This window comes from Vanellus vanellus, assembly GCF_965231255.1.
Source record: "Vanellus vanellus genome assembly, chromosome: 13".
Taxonomy (NCBI): domain Eukaryota; kingdom Metazoa; phylum Chordata; class Aves; order Charadriiformes; family Charadriidae; genus Vanellus; species Vanellus vanellus.
The window spans coordinates 19,919,920-19,940,835 of NC_138918.1; the positions used below are offsets into that span (position 1 = coordinate 19,919,920).

Sequence of the window (20,916 nt, forward strand, 5' to 3'; positions counted from 1 at the left end):
CGACGCCGCCTGTAGTACAAACAGCTCAGAAGACAATTCACAGATTACCTGAAGCAGAAACCTCTCTGCAAACCCTCTTTCCTGGGGTAATTGTGTGCTGGGCGGCAGGCGGGGCAGTGCGGCTCTCGGTGAGGCAGCGGTGGCACATCTGGCTGCCGGGTGGGTGCTGATGTGGGGCGGAGGGGTGCTGGGCTCTGCTGGGGTGGCTGCGCTCCGAGGGCTGGTGCCCTGAGCTATGGAGCTGTTCCTCTCAGTAGCTCTGTGAGCTTAGCTTAACCTAGACTGATGAGGAACCATTGCGATTAACAATGGAAGCTTTTGATATTTAGCTATAAAAACATGCTTTTGAGTAACTCATTGTAATATGTGCGCTGCTGATCCTGGTGGCTTTAAGACCACATTCGTGCACTGCCACCACGATGCTCTGTTACCTTTATCAATCATTGGGGGTTAGATTTTAACATCAATAGCTGTAGGAAGAAGTTGGTTTGGGTTTTTATTTTGTTGTAATTCGGATGGCAGGCCTGCAAAGGGAATGCTTTGTGACAGAGATGGTGATTCCACTTGCCTCCCTGTATACAAATCCCCTTTCTTTGCTTTAAGTGATTAAAACCAAACCCTGGTGGGGATAGCTGTGTGAGCTGGAACGGCAAGGATGCGCCAGGGACTGCTTGTATTGCTTTCCAAGCAGGGTAGCAATGATGCTGGTGATTATGGAGGGTGGGGGAAACAAGCAATTTTAACACCAATTCTAGCTTCTTTGATAAAGACCTGGTATGATTTCAACTAAATTTTCACTGTGGCTAAATGTATTACCCGTGATACTGGACAGAGCTGCAGTATCATACTGCAAAATGACTGACATGGTCAACATAACCCTATTAAATCTACTGAACCTGTTAGCTGCTTGCTGACGGCGGAGCTTCCGATTCCATCAGCAAAGTTTTGTGCTGAATATCTAAAAATCCTATTCACAGAATCACAGAATCACAGAATTATCAGAGTTGGAAGGGACCTCTAGAGATCATCTAGTCCAACTCCCCTGCTAAAGCAGGATTGCCCAGAGCACATTACTCAGGACTGCATCCAGGCGGGGCTTGAAAATCTCCAGAGAAGGGGACTCCACAACCTCCCTGGGCAGCCTGTGCCGGTGCTCTGTCACCCTCACCGTAAAGAACTGTTTCCGTGTATTTGAACGGAACTTCCTGTGTTCTAACTTGTGCCCATTGCCCCTCGTCCTGTCACTTGGAACCAATGAAAAGAGCCTGGCTCCATCCTCCTTCAACCCACCCTTTAGATACTTGTATGCCATAATAAGGTCTCCCCTCAGCCTTCTCTTCTCCAGGCTAAAGAGTCCCAGCTCTCTCAGCCTTTCCTCATAAGGGAGGTGCTCCAAGCCCTTAATCATCTTAGTTGCCCTTCGCTGGACTCGCTCCAGCAGTTCCCTGTCCCTCTTGAACTGGGGAGCCCAAAACTGGACACAGTATTCCAGTTGTGGCCTCAGCAGTGCAGAGTAGAGGGGGAGAATGACCTCCCTCGACCTACTGGCCACACTCTTCCCTATGCAGCCCAGGATTCCATTGGCCTTTTTGGCGACAAGGGCACATTGCTGGGCCATGGATAATTTACTGTCTACCACAACCCCCAGATCCTTCTCCTCCAAGCTATCTCCCAGCAGGTCAGCCCCTAACCTGTACTGGTGCCTAGCATTCTTCCTCCCCAGGTGCAGGACCTTGCACTTGGTTTTGTTGAACCTCATTAGGTTCTTCTCTGCCCAGCTCTCCAGCCTGTCCAGGTCACGCTGGATGGCAGCACAAATTCGTAATCCAATGCTGCTGGATGGCAGCACCATTCGTAATCTGAATATTCAGGTTTCACTATTGTGAGTCCTTCTAATCCCGTGCATAAGAGAAGCTGATAGCTGGGATATGTTCTGCTGCCGGGTCATAAGTTGCCTTCTCGGTGAAAGTTTAAACTTAAAAACAAGGACCTTTTTTTAATAGTGAGGGTAACTGGTTACTGGAACAAATTACCCAGAGGTGGTAAACTGTCACTTGGAGCCTTTAAAACACGATTTCTTACTTTAGAGAGAGAGAGACTAGTTCAAACTCGACTTGTTTAACTGTAGGGTAAAACTTCTGGGTAAAATCCGTGGGGCTTGGGTGTGTGGGAGCCTGGGCAAAGCAACTCTTGTGGCTAAGGATGATCTTCAGCGTTTTTACGTGCCCTGGAGGGTTTGTGGAGCCACGGGCTGTACTGCTCTTCACATGCTGCAGCAACTGCTGTCCCGCTGGCTGGCTCCACTTGGACCTAACAGAGCATAATTGGTCCCACAGTTAGTGTTTTATGTTTCGTTTTATGCAAAAGAAGTCAAGAAACTTCAGATGGACAAAACTTGACATCCTTATCTCTGGGCTGAGACCTTGATTAGAATTAGCTGTGATGATTTAAGATGTTAATGACAACAGGGTCCTTCCCTGTAGCTGCAGAGGTGCTGGTGTTTGTCATGTTCGTGCTGTTCTGCCCTGCTGCGCCAGCCCTAACGAAGGAGCCGGGTTAGTAGCTGTATGCGCTAAACCATTAAATTACCGCAGCTAAATTAGCAGAACGGTTTACATTGCAACCTTCAGGAGGAAATTCTCTTAATACTTTTGATGAGCTTCTGTACTAAAATTTTTGAGTGTCAACAAGGTGGAAATAAACTGGAGCTGCCTTGCTAAAATCTAATGGGTTTAGATTATACAGCTCTTTCTGTGCTAACACGTGCTGTCGCTTAATAGGAATGGATCAACAGGATGCAGTTGGTGTTGCTTAGGCTCTAATGTAGGCGTATGCGTGCTTTTCAGGGCGTTTTATGTAGGACTGGCTGTGGTCTGGGCTCAGGAACTGAATGTCCATTAGTGGAAGCCATCTCTTGGTTTTCCTCTCATCCGAAAGGCATACGGTCCTCATGCACCGAGGCTGTTCCAGGCGGTGAAGCCAGGGACAGCAAAGTGGAAGCGATGGGTGGACTCGCTTCAAAACCGTGCTTAGGCTTTGCCTTAAAATGGTAATGTAGGGGCACCTGGGGAGAAGTAAAATGGCACTTCTTGGAATAGCTGAATGTTTGACTTTCTACATAATAGATGAGTATATATCTTGGATCCAAAAATATTCCTGGAAAAAACCACCCATGTGTACAGGGGGGTGCCCTGGGTTCAGTAAAAGGGTCACGCCGCAATAGGTAAAGCGGCGTGAATGCATCGGAAAGAGCAAGCAGCTGCAGTTGCAGGTTTATGTCTCGGAGCAGGCTTTTGGGTTGCGCAGTGCCAGTTGGTAGGTTTCCCATTTTGGGGTGAATCGCCCTCTCCCTGCCTCGGGGTGCAGGCAGCACCCACGGCCACCTGCAGCTTGGGACAAAGCTGTCACGCTCAATGCACACGGAATGGGACTTTCTAGCCTGATTGCACCTTGGTTTTTGTGGCTGCCAAGCATGGGAATACCAAAGTAACCGTTCAATAAATACGTAGCTTTAATCTTGACTTTATTTGGAGACTTTGGCTGTGATTTTTTTGAGTGTGGAGTGAAGAACAGGCCAACGTCAGGTCTGCCAAAGGCCGTGGCGTAGTCAGAACGAGCTCCTGGTTTTCATTTCAGTCACTTTTCAGTTACCTTTTGTGATGAGAATCAAATTACTTGATCGGGGAGGTGACAAATCTTCAATAATTCATTAAACTTAATGGCTTTACAACATCCTAGTTTTTCCCCCCTCTGATTTTGCTTAATTTTTGTTTCTGCTGTAGAGTGGACTCCGTGTTTTAGATTAAAAGCTGCTCACCCAGGTATTTCAAACCAGCCCGTCACCTGGAGAATTGCTAACTGGCATACCCTCATTGGAGTGCTGCTAAACGGTTTTTCTTCTCAACAGGATAATTATATTGATCGTGGCTTAGAACTTCAGAAATTGGATTGCGGTTGCGTAAAGTGTGTTTCAAAACTCTAATATAAGCTATATTATACAGGAAATAAACCTCCCAGCAAACCCAGACCATCACTATTGTTCTAACTCTTCCAATTTGATACAAATTAGGGTATTTTCGACTCAGCGTCTGCCTAAAAAGAGAGAAGCAGCCACTGCATCTTGGCCCTTTGCCCTCCCTTTAACAACAGGGGCTCACGCGAAACTCGCTCTATCGAACCTTGGCAAAATCCAGCTCTTGGCGGGTGGGCCTGGAGACTTACTCGAAACGTTGGATTTCATCCCCGAGAAATGTTTGATAAGGATTTTACCTTTAAAAAGAATTGATTTTTGGCTTTCGACTGACTGCTCGAGAGCAGCCTTCTGCGATAGCTGGGTGTGAAGGTGTGCGAGGGAGCGCTGTCACATCGGAGGCGCGGCCCTGCGGGCTTCACTTAAAAAAAAAAAAAAAAAAAAAAAAAGCAGCTGGCAATGTACTTGAAATGAATAATACTGGATTTACTTTGAGGCCCTGAATACCTGTTTACCTCTTTGTCTCTTGTTTTTCAGGCTGGACGCAAAGAAAGAAGCGATGCGCTGAACTCTGCGATTGATAAAATGACCAAAAAGACCAGAGACTTGCGTAGACAGGTAATTAATATAATATATTATTCTATATTATATATCAACTTTAATATATTAAAGTTGATACTTGTTAAGGCAAATGAGTGCATTCCTGCACGTTTGTCCTCTTGGAAATACGTTGTCGGTTGACTTGGTTCTCGCGGGCGGTGGGCTTGACTGCTTGTATTCAGTGAATTAAAAGCTAGAAGCTTCCAGTGCCTGGTTCACAGGGAAGCATGGGGTGGAAATGTACTCCCCTGTTAGCTGTGGAATAAAGATGTCGGATTCTTCATCATCCTCATGGCAAGAGATTTTTTTTTTAAAAAAAAAAAAAAAAAATCTCCCATTTTATAGATTTTGACCATAATCGGGTACATTGTATAATTCTGCCGGTATTCATCTCTGCCTGTTTTCTTTGAGGACTGTATTTATGTAACATTAACCTCTTGTCTGTTTCGTTTTTATAGCAATATATTCCCCTTTCCAAGTAAACGTGAATATGGATCAAACTTGGGGAAAAATGTTTTGATTCAAGTAGAAAAATAACCAAGTTAAATCAGCCTGTTGTTTAATCAGTTGAGGGAAAGCAGCAAATTTACTCAGACAAAACCAATATGAACTGCTAAATCAATATTTGTGGCCAAACTGGTGACTTGCACTTACATAACTAATCGAGTTTTTTAAGGAGATTTCATTTAAGTTGAAGCAAAAAGTGTATAGACAAGACTTAGTGCAGGGAAAAGCCTTGGTCACACAAAGGAAAAAGGATCAACGACAAAAGTACTTTAAGCTTTACGTATTAATACAGTGAAAGGAAAACAGCAGTGGAACACTACTGAAAAATAACTCATTCTTTTTATTTTAGCTCCGCAAAGCTGTTATGGACCATGTATCAGATTCTTTTCTGGAAACAAATGTTCCGCTTTTAGTATTGATTGAAGCTGCCAAGAATGGGAATGAAAAAGAAGTTAAAGAATATGCCCAGGTCTTCCGTGAACACGCCAACAAATTGATTGAGGTAAGGTAGTACAAATTAAAATTAAATTATCACGAGTTAAATTAAGGCAAGACTAGGCAAAAAACATTTTTCAGTTATGTTGAAACAAATACCAAATTCTATAGTAAATTTGCTTTTAACATTTTATTTTAATGAATTTAAATACCATTTAATTTAATATTTAAATAGTTAAAAAAGTAAGCTTATCAAAAAGCAGCAGTTACTGTTAGACGACCCATGTAGTTTGAGATATTCTACAATGTGAGTATATTATGCTGTTACCTTTTAAGTTGTTAATTGGAGATGGTGACGGCATGGCTGTCCTGATGTACAATTTGACCCCTTGCTTGAAGCCTGGAGGTTTTTTTTCTCTTCAGTAAAATACCAGTGAATGTAAACAGGCCTTTTATGTGAAGACTTTTAGAATGAAAACCTGCTTGTGTGTGTGTAAAGAGCAAACAACAAACAAACAACTGGCAATAACAACAAAGCCCATCCCTGCCACCCGTTCCTAATTAAAGCCCACAGGCTCTCAAACAGCTGTGAGGGAAGACTAATGCTAATCTGCGGGAAGATCAGCTTAAATCGGACCGGCCTGGCTTAATTAAAACGCATTAAAAGTCATTAGTCTACTATTACAGTTAATAGTTTTCCAACAGGTAGTGCGTTTACAAAGAGCAAGGGATGTTCGTACCCTGTATTCCTGGATGCATCTCTGTAACCTCATCCTCTTGCCGTTGTTTTCGCGTGAGAGTTTTGTGCCTGTTGATGCTACAAGGCAAGGAACAAACATCTACAAGTGTTGTTGAAGAAACATGCCACTAGGAATGAACTTCAAAACCTCCTTCTGTGCGCTCCGGTGTGGTTTGAGGCATCGGCTCCCTCGTGCGCTTGACCTCAGCAGTGACCTGGGAACGCTCAGACGCTGGTTCATGTGGTTCTGCTCCCGGAGTGTCACTGGGGTGGATCAGTGAGTCCGTGTGTCTCCTACGCCCGTCGGGAATACTTTCACACAACGTGACAGATTTCAATTACTCAAGAATAGATGTATCGAACATCAGTAAAAGTAGTTTCTTACTCTTGCTCGATGTATTTTTCTCACTCTTTTTAAAGCCTATGGGGCTCTGAGGGCGGTGAGCAGCTGCCCCGTACTCTGGGGCGCATCAAGCTAGCCTAGCTCTTCAGAGTTGCTGTCCAAGCAATGAAAATCTTTAATTCTTCGAAGGTATCCATTCTTTGCTTTTGGCCTGCTGCTTTTCGGTGTAAATGCCATCTTCGTATAGTTTGAAAGTTATTTTATTCTAAATTTGAAGCAGCTTGTTTGACAAAACGGTGCTGCCGTGCCCTGCCTTGGCAGCAGGTACAGCCCTTCAACGTGCGGTGGTGGGACCACTGTGAAGCGGGTCTTGTCTATAGCCTCCCTCCTTCCTGGTACAAGCCTAACTTATCTAGAAAATATTTTTAGGGCTTGTTTCCAGGAGAAGTTGACTGGCATGACTATAGCAGTGCCCATTCTGCCGTAGTCCTGCCACCTCTCCAGTGGATGTGTGGTGTCCACACATGGAGTTTATCGGCATAATTACAAATGAGTAATTGCGTTGCTCCATCCACGCGAGCTTCTCTCCCACCCTTGCTAGGTGAGCCCTTTCTCCCTGCTCCTTCAGGGTACGTGTGCCATCTGAAAAGCACCGGTTGGTTGTCCTCACTGGCATGTAAGAGCAGTTTTTACTGACCTTACCCTGTGTGCAAAATGCCGAGCTGCAAATGAGTTTTGCAGAGCCTTCCTTCAGCCAGCCAGTCTGTCTTTCCACAAAGACTATTCCCCTGCAAGTATGCATTAAACAATATTTCTGACTGGCATCAAAAGGTTCTGCTAAAATGATATGCTGCTACAACAACTTTTTGAAGGCTTGCTTATTGCTTTTGCTGTCTAAAATGTAACTGTAGCTATAGAGTAGCATGATCTAGATGGCTTATAAACCTCTTCCGTGGATGTAGATGGATTAATATATATGCTTAGCTTCGACAGAAGGGGAATAGTATTCCTGCAGAGCCCTTGTCTCGAGGGGATAGAGAGCCACTGTGGAGTCGTATGCAATGTCAAATTTACTGTGAAGGAAGATGAGTTGGGGTGGGTTGCACTTACAATGTCTCGGTGTTTCTCTGCCAGAATGGAGAAGGATGTTTGCAAGTTCCAATATGATTCTGCTCTCGGGTAGAAAACTCGACTGCAGGTATCTGGAGAAACAATAAAAGTTTGTGTAAGTGCAGAACAGAAGATGTTCCACTTGGTGAGATGAGAAGTGATTGCTTCCACCTGTTTTCGGTGGAAGAGAAGTGTGCCGGGGAGTTTATCGTAACTACCCTCAGAAACGCTGCGCAGTGACTCAAGACATGAAATGTGACAAAACAGCTGCAGTGCAGAGTGGAGCTGTGTTGTGTATCATGCCGTGATTGACAGGCTCCTGTGGCTGAGATGTAGAGGAGGACGTGTCCTTTCCTTTAAAGCTGAGCGATGGGAAGAAACACATATAAGAGAGACCTGCTCTGCATTAGGTAACTGGGAAGAGCCCTCTCCGAATTAGGGAGAGGTTTTACACCTTGGATTTAGTGCCCCTTTGTCCTGTGACCTGGAAGAGTCAATGCTGCTCTCCTGGTGAACCAGCCACTAGAGGGGACTGTGATATATACATTTTTTTAATTTTTTTTTTTTCCTGACACTATAGTGTTGCAGGTGTTGGCTAGACGGGAGGAGTGGCAGTGCTGGTTCTGCCCTGGGTTAGCACAGGGAATTCTCGCTCCTGCAGTGCAGAGGTGTTTATGGGCTGTCCGAGAAGCTCTAAAGAACTGCAAGCACATGATTCCGGTAATTTTATTTTGAAATGTTCCCTTCTTGGCAGCAGAGCACTGTCTGCTTTCTGGTTCCTAAAGTCTGGGCAAGCCAAATTTGACCAAAAGGTGCAATAACCACAAAAATCTGATTTGCCTGCTGGGTCTGTATCGTATCTGTATCTTCTATAGAGAAACTGCACCAAAGCCACGTCCCATAGGGCTTCTGTCTTATTTGTTTCTCTTGTAGGAAAACACTAACGCCCTTATCCTGCCTTTTGAAAACTGAGAAACAGTAAAATAGTAAAACGAGACTTGCCTCAGTGGAATAATACGTTTGAAAGATAGCTTTCAAAATTGCTCAGTACTAACAGTCCATTAACTACCTAGCGCTCTGCCTGAATTTTGTTAAAGGGATTTAATTCAGGAACTGAGAAGCCAATTTAAATGCAGCCCACAAGAATAACGGAAAAGACAGTCTTTTGTGAACCAGCGCAAGAGAAAGTTAAATTCACTGGCAAACTATGAAAATCTTCCCAATTTACCGATTGTAAAGTACATACTTGGGTTCCAGTGGTTTTTACGGTGCTGGATAAAGTAGCCTTGTCTCTCCAACCTGAAACTTTGCTCTTGAGGAAAGGCAGCTTGGCGTTGGCATCCTTAGATTTAATGTTCCTCCCTCAAAACTAGGCTGTCTTGCAACTTGGTGCTCATTTTTCAATGATGTCACTTAGCCCCACACTGACTTTTTGTCTGTCCCAGTCTTTGAAGTGTGCTTGTGCACCAGTTGCCTTTGTACCGCTCCCTGCAGTCACTGCAGTGGCACTTCTGGCTCTTCTCTGATAAGTGAAAAAGCCATAAATGTGAAGAAGAAATGTTTGCTACACTATTGAATGCTTTAGAAAAATAAAAATTAGGTTGTCTCTTTGTCACTGTTTGATCCTGTGTGGTTGTAACGGAAAAGTTTTTCAGAAATTAGGTAGCTGAAAGGGAGATAAGGGCAGGGCCCAGGTAAAAGCTTAAAATAGCTGTTTGTGTGCTGGAGAATAGTTTGGAAAGGGAGAGTTTGTGATTTCTCAAAAACAGTGAAGAATCCTATCTTAGAGGAATGAGTCCAGTATGCCTGTGTCAAACGTCTCTTCTCGGAGAAACTTCGGTAAGACCAGGGAGGGGAAAGCTCTCAATAATATTTCATAAGCATCAGTGTTTTTCCAATTGCTTAACTTATATGAAAAGACTACTCTGTGCCTTTTTTTAATGCACTGGGTCGTATCTTGCGTATGGCGAGATGATTTTCTCATCTTCAGTGAAAACCCATGAACAGATGCAGACTGCAAATTTATTTGCTTGGAAAGAATCACATTTGGGCACTTGCAACTCCATGAGCTATCTGTAGCCTCTCACGCTGACATTTTCCCCTTCTGTTGCCCTGACTGTCTAGCCTCATGTCCTGCAGTAATTCTTCAGACCTCTGTTTAAAAATAGCCCTCTCCGGAAGCCCAAAGCCTTGCACGCTTGCAATGTTTTTATTGCAATTTAACCCGCTTTGCCCATACTTGCAGCCTATATATTCTTCAGAGACCCTGACAGCTGCAGGTTTTTTTACATGTGAAAAGCTTTTTTTTTTAAAAAAAAATAAATCGGAAGTGAGTAAAACACAGCTTGGGTTTAAAATAATAGCGAGCTTTTGGACTTCAGACACAGCAAAGGTTTGGAAAAACTGAGGTTTACCTACCCTCTGTTCATGAACTTACCTGGGCTTAGGTAGTTACCTCTGTGATAAAGGTATGCACTTAGCATTTGGGCATCTTGTGCGTTTATTAAAAACGAAGCATGGAATAGAAGTATCCGGCAAATGTAGAAATAAATCTGGTCTCGCAAGGTTATCCTTTGTGTCTAGGAGTCACCCGATTGCCAAAGTTTATGGGAAGTTTATAAAACTAGCATCTCGGGAGGTGGGAGTGTACTGGCTTTGCTCATTCTTTATTCTTTTTCCGTGTTTGCCATCAAAGGGATCCATCAGTATTGCCAGGCAGCGATGCTGTTGGGTGAAAACTGCGCAGCCAAGCATAGCACTTGACACCCAAATCAAGTAGTGACCTGGAATGTTTTCCTGAATCGTTGTGTATATTAATCTCTCAAAACTCAGCATTTTCCAGGCTAGGGTCGTTGTCAGGCATCGGGGTGTCTCAGTACCTGTTTTCCTGTTCAATAAGCTAGTTTACGGGGCAGGGGGGAAATCCGCTAACTCAAGTTTTTTACTTGCTTTTATTTTGAAGGTAATTGTGTATTACAAGAGAAATGGCCTTGTGCTATGGTGCGGAGAAGAGAGGCAGAGTTAGTCCAGCTCGAGACTAATTTCCCATTTTAAGATGGAGAGCAAAATGTCTCTTCCAGAGAACAAGCACGTTTTCTGTAATTTGTCTACAGATAACCTTGGCAGCAATTTAAAACAAATGTCCTCAGTAAATGACCAGTATAACTCTAATGTGCCCTCTAAAGTGTGACACTCTTCCAGAACCGATGCACTTTCCTTGTAAGTTCATTTTATTAGTCAACTAATCCATAAATAAATTAAATTGTACTCGTAGAACATGATTTCCATACATTTATAATCAGTAAAGTAGGAAAGCCTCAGCGGAAAAAAGTTCTTCCATTTTCTGACAAAACCGGATATACAAATTTAATACATCATACATAAGTAAAGGCAAGTGACCTTTTAATAGGATAACTTTTGTTCTTGTAAGGTTGTTTTTGAGGCCAGTCTTCTAGTGCTATGCCAAATTATGTATGAAAGGGTCTGTGCAATGCCAGCAGAGATTAAAAATCATGTTGGAAGAGGAGTAAGAGACTTCAGGATAATCTTTCTGTCCGGATTTCGTTGTGAGTACCCAGAGGAGAAGCAAGGCAATCGGTAACCTGACAGTGAAACTGGTGGGAGAGATGAAGTGATTGAAGAGGAATTTGAACCCTCCATATCTGGACAGCGATGGGGGGTGTTTGGTTAGTGAATCACCCTGGTTAGCTGCTGCTACTGGAGGAGAGGCTTTTCTGCCATGCCTTTTCCATAGGGGCAGTCGTCATGTTGGGTGGTCGCTGAGAGTGTGGGGCTTGGGCCAAGGGAGGTGTGAAGGGTGTACAAGTAGAACTTGAATGAGGTTAGGGTTTGAAAAACCATGTTAATGTCCTTTTACCCTACTAGAAATAGTCCCGTGTTCATTGTGTTCCTTTCTCCTTTGGAAGCAGAAGCATTTGGGGAAGGGGAACCCTTTAAAGCGGTCAGGAAGCGTAAGTACAGCGAGTACAGACGCTGCTGCTGTGCTGTCTTCAGAGGCAGGTAAAAAGCAAGAATCCTGGCATATTTTGTTTTCCAGCTCTTTCAGTCTTAATTCCAACAGCATTTTTAAGTAGCTTTTTGGGTACAGCTTTTATAGATGTGACATACGTGTTTTAATTCTTGATATATAACTAAAACCATCAACGCACGTCTGGATTTTTCATCACGTTAGTCATTAGCAATATTGGAATATTAGTCATGTGGTGTCATCACGGAGTTGCCTGAAGTCTGTGTAGAGCTCATTCCTCTTATTAGTTTGTTTCCTTCTTCAAGAGCATAATGTACTTATATCTACCGTTAAACTTCCCATGAACAGTTGTCTGAATTGCCAAAAATGGGTTTAAACAGCTAATAATAGGCACTGAGCTGGAAGCGTTTAGTAAGATCATAATGTGGCATGCTCTGAGTGATAAGCGAAATGAGATAGGAAAGAATCGTGATTTCCACTTTGATAAACACAGAGGCTTTTTTGGATGAGGATAATTATTCAGGAACTATCCAAATATTCAAATACCAAATATCCAAAACATTTGTGTTGCTGAGAAGCGTCTAAGATGAGGATTTGCTTTGGAAGTTTTAACTTAAGATCAGATCAACATTACGCACCAGCGGTGCGATTTCTGTCATGGTAGCTCAGATCGACTTGTGTAACTCCTGTGTTTTGTGCTTATAACAACATTTTATCGCTTTAGCTTGTTTGTCTGGGGAAGGAATAGTTCCCGTGCCAATAGTTACATCTGCTGCTACAGCTGCATCTACGAGGGGCACGGTGCCCACGTAGCACACTGGTATTCCTTCACCAGCCCTGCTCTCTCCCAGGTCGATGGAAAGGATAATCTCCCACTCTGGGAACGAAGGTATTCCTGTACTGCTGGCACTTAAATACTGCGGGTATGTTTTATGCTATAGGGGTATTAGCACCCTTCAAACACCTCTCCCCCCCCCCCTTTCATTGAAAAACCTTCCTGTTGGCAGGAGAGAGCCACGCTCTCCCTTCTGCGCCTGCTGCTCAGTAAACGGAGCCCAGTTCGGTTTGCCGTGATGCACAAACTCTGGATTTTCCCAGCTGTGGGAAAAATTCCCCTTTATGAAACCTTGACGACACATGGGGTTGTAGTGTGGTGGAGAAGGACGCTTCCTCCAGGTATGGAAGGAGCTCGGTGGCATTGCACGGAGCTCTTCCAGGACAGCTCTGCCTAGAATGGCACCAGGTAGCTGGAGACAGGTAGATTTAACTGGATTTTTAGACATGCACACGCAACTTGAAAGGTGCAAGTTCTGAGATTTGATCCCCAAAGAAAGCTGCTTACCCATGAAAATATTAAGCAATTGCCTCAGTATTATAGGGAGCAGAAAGTACTCAATATTTTCTCTCTGCTCCCCTTCCTCTTTCAATCACGTGCCAGCCTGTTGAAATAAAAAGCCCCGAAACCCCCGGTTCTCATTGTCTTAAAATTTTTGAACCAAAAATGAAAACATTTTCCTCACCGGTTTTGTTCCATCTAGCTGAAATTTCCCCTCCGTGTGTTTTATAACCAGCCTTGGAATTAAAATTGTTCTCATCTTCTGCGTGAGGTTGCGGAGCTCTGGAAATAGCAGTTATCTCAGTTTTTAGTCCATCATTCTCTTCAGTGCTTTACATCTGGAGTTTTTTCTGTGTGTGGCTTGTTTTATTTAAAGACTTTTACTATTTTAAGTTAATACATTGGGATTCTCTTGCCCACGACAATCTCTTGCAGGGTACCTTCTGCAGAGCTGCAGCCGCTTGCAACTACTTAAGGCATATAAAATCACAGAGCAGTTGACAGCCTGACTCCCAGTAACTTGCTCCGGAGTCCCTATGGACTTGAACTGAAGTCCTTCTGCCGTCCCTCTACGCATTAAAGAAGTTGAAACTGTTTTGTGTAATTCCTAATTAGCTGTGCCTCTGCAAAACTAGGGAGTTTATAGGACTATAGCTATAATGCAGCCTTCTCCCTCGTGTTAGGACTGGACATTAAAATGCTCACATTTGTCTTGAATGTTGAGTGTAGTGTACGAGTGAATTAATAAGTGTATGGACTTACTGAATAAAAAAAAGCCTTTTTTTTTTAAGAGGGATGGAAATAACATAATTGACACATCTTTTCTGAGAGTCCTCAGTTGCGACTTAGTTTTGTCGGAACAGTTGTTTCTGCAGATAAATTAATTTCATGGGCTCTGACTGTCATGAAGTGAATCTGGCCTGTTTTCGTAATATGGGGGAGGAAGAAATCAGATGTGCTGTATTTGAATTCTGTGAGAATATCAGATACACTTTCCTTTAGCAGGTCCTCAAGAGGAAAATGTTGAATGCCTGCCTGGCCTCCCCCCCCCCCCCCCCCCCCCTAAAATGCGTGATTTTAAGCTGCTTAGAAGTGGGAACTTGCATTCCTAGAGAAACTGTAAAATGAGAAGCAAAACATAGAACAAGAAGATGAAGTTTTGAAGTTTAATCGGAAATGGAGATGCCAGGAACACCTTTGAAAAGCTTTGTTTCCTTTTTGTTGAAGTTGCAGAAGTAGCTGTGTATAAATGGGTACGGTTTTGTTATTACTGCATAAGGGTTTGTGAACATCAGTTAGGAGAGGATACTGTTAATGTTAAACTGAAAAGTTAAGTTTTTCAATTGTAAGACCATCTGAAAACTCTTAATTGCAAAGCTATTTTTACAACTGCAGTTTCAAATGAGCGTAGTCAGACTCTCAGGATTCAATTAGTGTATGTTTGTCTCCTCCATAGCGATATGCAGTCCCTACTTATAACAATGCTGTGGCAGAGGCGGCTCTGACAATTCTAAATTATGCAACAATAAACACATTACAGAGCCTTCTTTGCATTATAGCACTGCTGGGTGATTGCTGGGTGATTGCACCCAGCACCTGGTCAGGAGAGCTTTGCGTTCCTGAGCTCCTGAAAAAGCTGTCCCAAAAACATGACCTGTAAAGCAAGGAGGGAAAACTTGGTGTTGCTTCTCTGAAACCAGTGCAGGTGCACGAAGCAAAGACTTTAATACAAACTTTGAGTGGCAGCCTTTGAAATCCTTGGAAAAGAAGATGGCGTACGTTAGAGATTATAGTTCCTTTTTTCTCTTTCGTTTTTTTCTCTCTTATTGCAAAAGCAATTTGTCAATCCTCTAATAAACAGTTCCATGTAAAGTAACCCCTCTACCTAAGCTAGGATGGCAGTGCAAAGAGAAAGTTTAACAAGTACAAAGCCATAGCAGTATTTCTCGATTATTTTCAACAGTGTAATTTAAGAAGCCTGACCCCAAGCTTGGGTAGTTGAGGCTGCTGTAGGCTTTGAATTGCTGGAAGACGCAGCTCCTTAGTCATTATCTGAACAAATTTCAAGTTACAAAAAAAAAAAAAAAAAAAAAAAAAAATGTATTTCAGGTGCAAAAGGTAAAAACTGCCTATTGTGAGAGAAGGCAGTTGTCTACAACAGCTGACAACACAAACTTAGGCTGCCAAATTGTCACTAATGGAGGAAAGAACTGCTTTAGAAATGTCAAGATTTTTTCCTGATTTAAAATTAGTAAATTCTGAAGAATCAAAATAACTAGAATTTGAGATGGAATCACTCTGTGACAGATGGTACGAGTATTATTTTTTTATATTGGAATTATACCTTCCTGCTAATAACGTATTCCCAGTTGACCCTGTGCGCTGAGATGGTGCCCACCTCTAGAAGGACCCAGTGAAGTAATGCCTCCTCTGAAGGCATCCTCTCATCTCACAGTCCTCTGTCATCATTAACGTCGCTCAGGTTTGAGTTTCTAAAATGGAGCGGTGCATGAAACCCACTTTCCGGATGAGTTGGTCTGGCTTGGAGTTGTGCCTGGCCCCGGTTCCTTAGTTGAGTTTGCGGGAATGGTTGTGGCTGCACCCTTCTTGCTAACGCTCGGTGCGGTGGTCACTGGGGGTAAATTTAAGCTCATTCATTTAAACAGCAGCAGCTGCTTTGGGTCCATCCTGCCTTTTGGGATGCAGGAAGCCGTCCCCGGGAGCTGGCCGTGCGCTCTATGCACTGACAGACCCTCGATACCGCATCAAAAAGATGCTTTTAAGTTGGTCTGTCAGTGCTGCTTGAGGTCTCTCTGATCCACCTCAGTCTAGTTTCTCTCGTCTGTCTTCATTCCCTGTGTATTTTTAACTTTGTTCAAGACGTTGCTCGTTATGGCTGATTACATTATTTGCAAGTTTTTTGTCTCCGTTGCTGCCTGTGCCAGTAGTGCTTATGTAAAGGGGCTTGATGATATTGAATGGGAGGAATGAACAAATGCACCGGGAATTCAATTGCTATTTTGCTCTCAAGCACAAGTGTTCTTTCTCAATCAAGTCTGACCACTTACTACGTCAGTCAGCCACCGTGTTGGAGACACAGAGAAACTATTCCATTTACATTTAAGGGGAATTTTTCTTTGCTTGAGGTGCTTCATTTTACTTGAAGGTATTAGAATTGTATAAGATTTTTCAAGTGCTCTGCATGCTTTAAAACAAACTTGGCGGTAGTTGATCTTTATCTCGGCTGCAAAATCCTATGTATTGTATGATGTACCTGTTGAAAAACGGGCCAGCAGTACCCTATTATCCTTTCTACAGACGGGGAGTTTGAAGTTGTTTGTCAAATATCACACAGGAGTCATTGATGATGGGTGCTTTCGGATGCTTTAAAAATTAAATTTCTTAATCACGTGACCGTCCACCTCTGCTGTTATGTGCAATCTTAGAATTCATGCTACAGAGCACCTGAAAATTAATGACGATTTTAAATACCTCATTGTAATGTCATTTACAACTTGATTAATTATTTGACATAGCTTTTAAAGTTCAGATTTTAAGAGGTTTGTGAGCGTTTTCCAATAGTTTGACAGTGCTTCCCACGGGTGCAGTAAATCCTGGATCGCTGTGGATTTCGGGCCGTGTCCTGCAGCGCTCTAAAGTCCTCTCTGCTGCTGCCACATCCCCTCTTTGCTCGCATCTTCACCGAATAGTTTGCTGGGAAGTTTGTGCGCTACTCTGGCAGGGCGACTAATCTGCCGAAGCGAATAGCTTTCATTTGGCCGAGCACGCTGAAATGAAGTGTTGAGATTTGGAGATGCAGCAGTAGGATGGGATGCGGCAGCCAACAGTTGGGTTGTCTTAAACTGCCAAAGACCCTCAGTCAGGGAAGCACACACGCTTCTTTCATAAAGGTTGGCAGTCCCGGTCGGGCAATTTCTAGAGAAGAATTGCCATCAGTGAGGTATTCAGAAGAAAAATGACTGTTCAAAAATGACTGTGCAAAAAAGCAAAATTTCATCATACCATGGCGGGGACACTCAATTATAAACTTCTTTGCCTCTCTGTATTCAGACAGAGCGGGGTTTCTGTGCGCTTGATTCATCACACTTGGCTTGAGAGAGAGCACAACATCTCCAGATATCGGAGAGGCTGATTTTGTGGTGCTTCAATGTCGCTTTTATTCAGCCCCTACTCAATAGAGCTTTGTGTTCTTCTCGCTCCTAGAGATTGTAACTGCTACCGCGGAGGCAGAAACGACGTGAAAATATGGACCATAAAAGATATTGACAAACTAGTGTTTCTCGAAAATATGACCTGTGCTTAAAACAACAGCAAAATCTTTTTTTGACTTTTAAATCATGGCATCTTGTTGTCTTTTGATTATTTTTTTTAATTTTTTTTTGAGCCTCTAAACAAAAGCATAATATACTCCAGCTCGCTGTGAACTGAGGATTTAAGACATGGCAAATCTACAGGAAAAAAAAAAAAAAACAAACAACCCTATCTTCAAAATCAAATCCCTTTCTGACAGGGCGTTAGCGAGAGCCCAGCTGTTGGGTGGTAGTGCTGTGCAGAGAGGAGCTGTGCTGGAGACTGCAGCAAAAGTGGTTCGCTAAGAGAAAGGAGGGAGAAAAGAGCTGCACCACCTCACCAAGGATCCAAAGACTTACTCAACTCCACCTCTTAACCTGTTGGTCTTGTCTACGAAGATGTGTGGAAAAGAAAGTTGTGGAGTATGACACTAATATTCCTGAAAGCTGGCAGAGTTTTATGTGTCTTGTTGATGCTTCATAGTCTTTCTCTCAACTTCAGTTTGTTTTTATCCAAATATATGCCATTGCATCTGTTTACTTGGTTGTTTGGCGTTGGAAATGCCTCTCTTCTTGACAGCGCACGGTTTTTTGTCTTTTGTAACTTGATTTGGAACTGGAGGGAGGAAGAGGCTTTGTGCTTTGCAATGGGAACTTGCTTTTTGGCCCCAAAATTACTAACAGGATTGATGAAAAACACCATTCAGGTATATTGGCGTGTGGTTGACAGTTTGTGGGACAGTAATGTATTCTGTGTGGGAACACGTGTTGTACGGCAATGGCTCGGGGAGGGGGAAAAGCACACGATATAGCTGCAGATACTATTACCAAATCACTTGTGTACAAATGCACAGGATAGTTTAATTAAAGGGAGAATGGAATTTCCCCAGCTTTTGGAGAAAAGTATATGGAGCAGTCTGGTCCACCGGTGTTCCTGAGCTTCCGCCGGCTCATGGTGATGCTTTTAGAGCACATTTACTGGGGGCTTTTGCAGGTCGCTCTGTCTCCGAAAGGACAGTACTCAGTGTTCATCTCAGTTCACTTCGTGCTATTTTTACAGCTTTCGGTGTTCAAATGGCTCAGAATAACATGCTTGTCATTCACCTGTCAACTAAGAAATGTAACTTACTTTAGACTTCCTTCCCCTGAGAGTAGCTCCGATATGAGGAATATCTTCAGTTACCAAAAAATTCTGTGCTGTCCCCTTCCCGTGTGCTCTTGAAAGGCAGGTGTTTACAGAAGGTCCTCTGTTTCAAGATGACCTAGTTAAGGATGCTGCTGGGCAGCAGGTCAAGGTTTCGGAGTAAAGTTTTAGCATCACGAGGTGCGCTCTGTGCAACGTCAGCGAAGCAGCTGCAGCTTTGCCACACCACTGCACCACTCGTGTTGGTGAATTGCTCGACGAGCCTCCGACTTCTCTTGCGTGGATGCACAGTAGGATGCAGAAATGTTTGAAGAAAAAGGGAGCATCCCTGCACTTATGGACATCAGAAGACTTAATCCAGCTCCCATGGCATCTGAGGATTGGTTTCTTAATTGTGTGATTGCTGCTGTCGCACTCACGTGGGAATGGGCTTTTAGCTGTAACATCAAGTGCTGCCAATGATGCTCTTGTACCTTTTACTGGAGAGAACTTAACCGACTCAGTGGTGACAGTGATCTGTCTGCCTTGTCTGAATGACTATGGTTTTATGATCTGATGTGTTCTGATTTTATGGCTAGAGAAGGAACTGATGTCATTAGTAGTTTCAAAATTGGTTAGAACTGAACGCGTACGGATGCTTTATATTTCATGATGGGTTACTGGTTGCTGTTGGGGACAGGTAAAAAGTTTCCTACAGAAGGAAATAAAACCCAGTTCTAACAGTTGTGCTTTGTCTTCTCCCGCCTCTGACACAGGTTGCCAACTTGGCCTGTTCCATCTCAAACAACGAAGAAGGTGTGAAATTGGTTCGCATGTCGGCCAGCCAGCTTGAAGCCCTGTGTCCCCAGGTAAGGAAGAGCATAAGAACATAAGACATACCCTGATAAGTTGGGCAACTGGTCCTGCTTAGGTCGTGTTCTGGCCTCTTAGTGTCTGTCTATGGACTTGCTGCAGAACTTGACTTTTTCCTTAACATATGCAGAGAATGAAATGCGGCGTAGGCAATAAGACTATAATAATAAGACTTAAACTTTAAAATACATGACAAAGTAATTAGTGATACGAATGGGTCTCTTTTATACTAATTTCATTTGGTCAGGATATTCTAGTAACCTGTGTGACGGTAAACTGGTGAAGCTTCAGTGGTTTACTGTGCATGTTCATGCTGCGGGAAGGCGTCTTGTGCAGACGCTATCACTGCTCCTCTGCATGCTGTAAGATGAATTATAGATATATTATTTTTTGCCCGAGTGGAATATAAATATGCCAAAAAAAAATCTTCTCGATAGGGTAGGATCAGAGGAAGCTGGCTATGCGTGAAGAGTTTGAACCTGGTTGAGACTACTTGTTAATTAATAACATTTTAATGGAAACAAGGAAATTAAGTTTATATGAGCGCTAGACTGTCGTCTTCCATTTTGACAGCCCTGATGTTTTAAATGTCAGCAACTAGATACTTGGATGAACCCCTGAAGACTACAGTGCGCTGTCAATTCTTGTAATTTGAATTTTTTTAAAGCAACAGGAAATTCAGATCTAAAACATACAAATAAGCTGTTGTTGGTAACAAGAAGCTAATGGAAAATATGTACTCAAAAAACTGGTCAAATGGCATTTTATGAAAATAATGTGTATTTTCGGGATTATTTGGAATTTGTTCAGATTTTTCATTTATATTGGTCCTTTTAAAACCAGTTGAAAGAAAGAGAGCTAAGTACACTGGTACCCATCTCAGCAGGAGGGGAATTTTGAGGGAATAGGTGAAGGCAGTATGAAGAGCAGGACTATTTTACCTTTTCTATTGCTTTTAAGTAACAGTTCTATTAAACAGGTGAAGATTAAGCATCTGAACATAAAACATTAAGTACTATCTATGAGGCCTTTTGTCATCCTGGGGTGGACTTCTGTGCTTCCCGCTCCCAGCTCAGACCCTGGGGCTGGTGCATGAGCTGCATTGGCTGTGCAGTTCTTTGCCTCCCACGTCTGGGGCAAGAGGTGTGTACAGCTTGTTAAAACCAAAGGGCAATTTTTACAGTGGGAACTGAGCATGTGGAAGAAAAAGCTTTTAAAAATACATCTTATCTGGTATAAGGGCTTGCTCTTTCCTAAAGCAACCGACTAGGCTGGACATAATTTTTTCTTTTTGTTATCTCCAAGAATATGGGTGTCTAATACACATCGTTCCAAACAAATGCTGATGTTTTTGAAAATAACCATCTTAAAGTTAGGTTTTCTTTGAATCTAAGAGTTTCTGGTAGTGGTCCAAGACTGTGGGGGTGTTTTTCCCCTTCCCATTGCTGAAATGGTGTGTATTTCGTATTTCAAACTCTTCTGTCTTTGTTTTTCCAACAACTGCCTATTTAAATAAATCTACTCCTTTATGAAATAAACACCATGATAGTCAACATGAAATAATTAGCAAACAATAGGCAGT

General features: G+C 43.0%; 1 protein-coding gene across 2 annotated transcripts in view; it reads left to right on the top strand.

The window, feature by feature from the left end:
- CTNNA1 (catenin alpha 1) overlaps positions 1–20,916 on the top strand; it is a 121,089-nt gene that overhangs the window by 67,604 nt on the left and 32,569 nt on the right. For both annotated transcript variants that reach the window (XM_082489781.1, XM_082489780.1), the window contains exons 8-10: positions 4,508–4,588; positions 5,427–5,579; positions 19,238–19,330. In XM_082489781.1, coding sequence (XP_082345907.1) covers positions 4,508–4,588; positions 5,427–5,579; positions 19,238–19,330 — 327 coding nt within the window. The remainder of the gene's footprint in view (positions 1–4,507; positions 4,589–5,426; positions 5,580–19,237; positions 19,331–20,916) is intronic.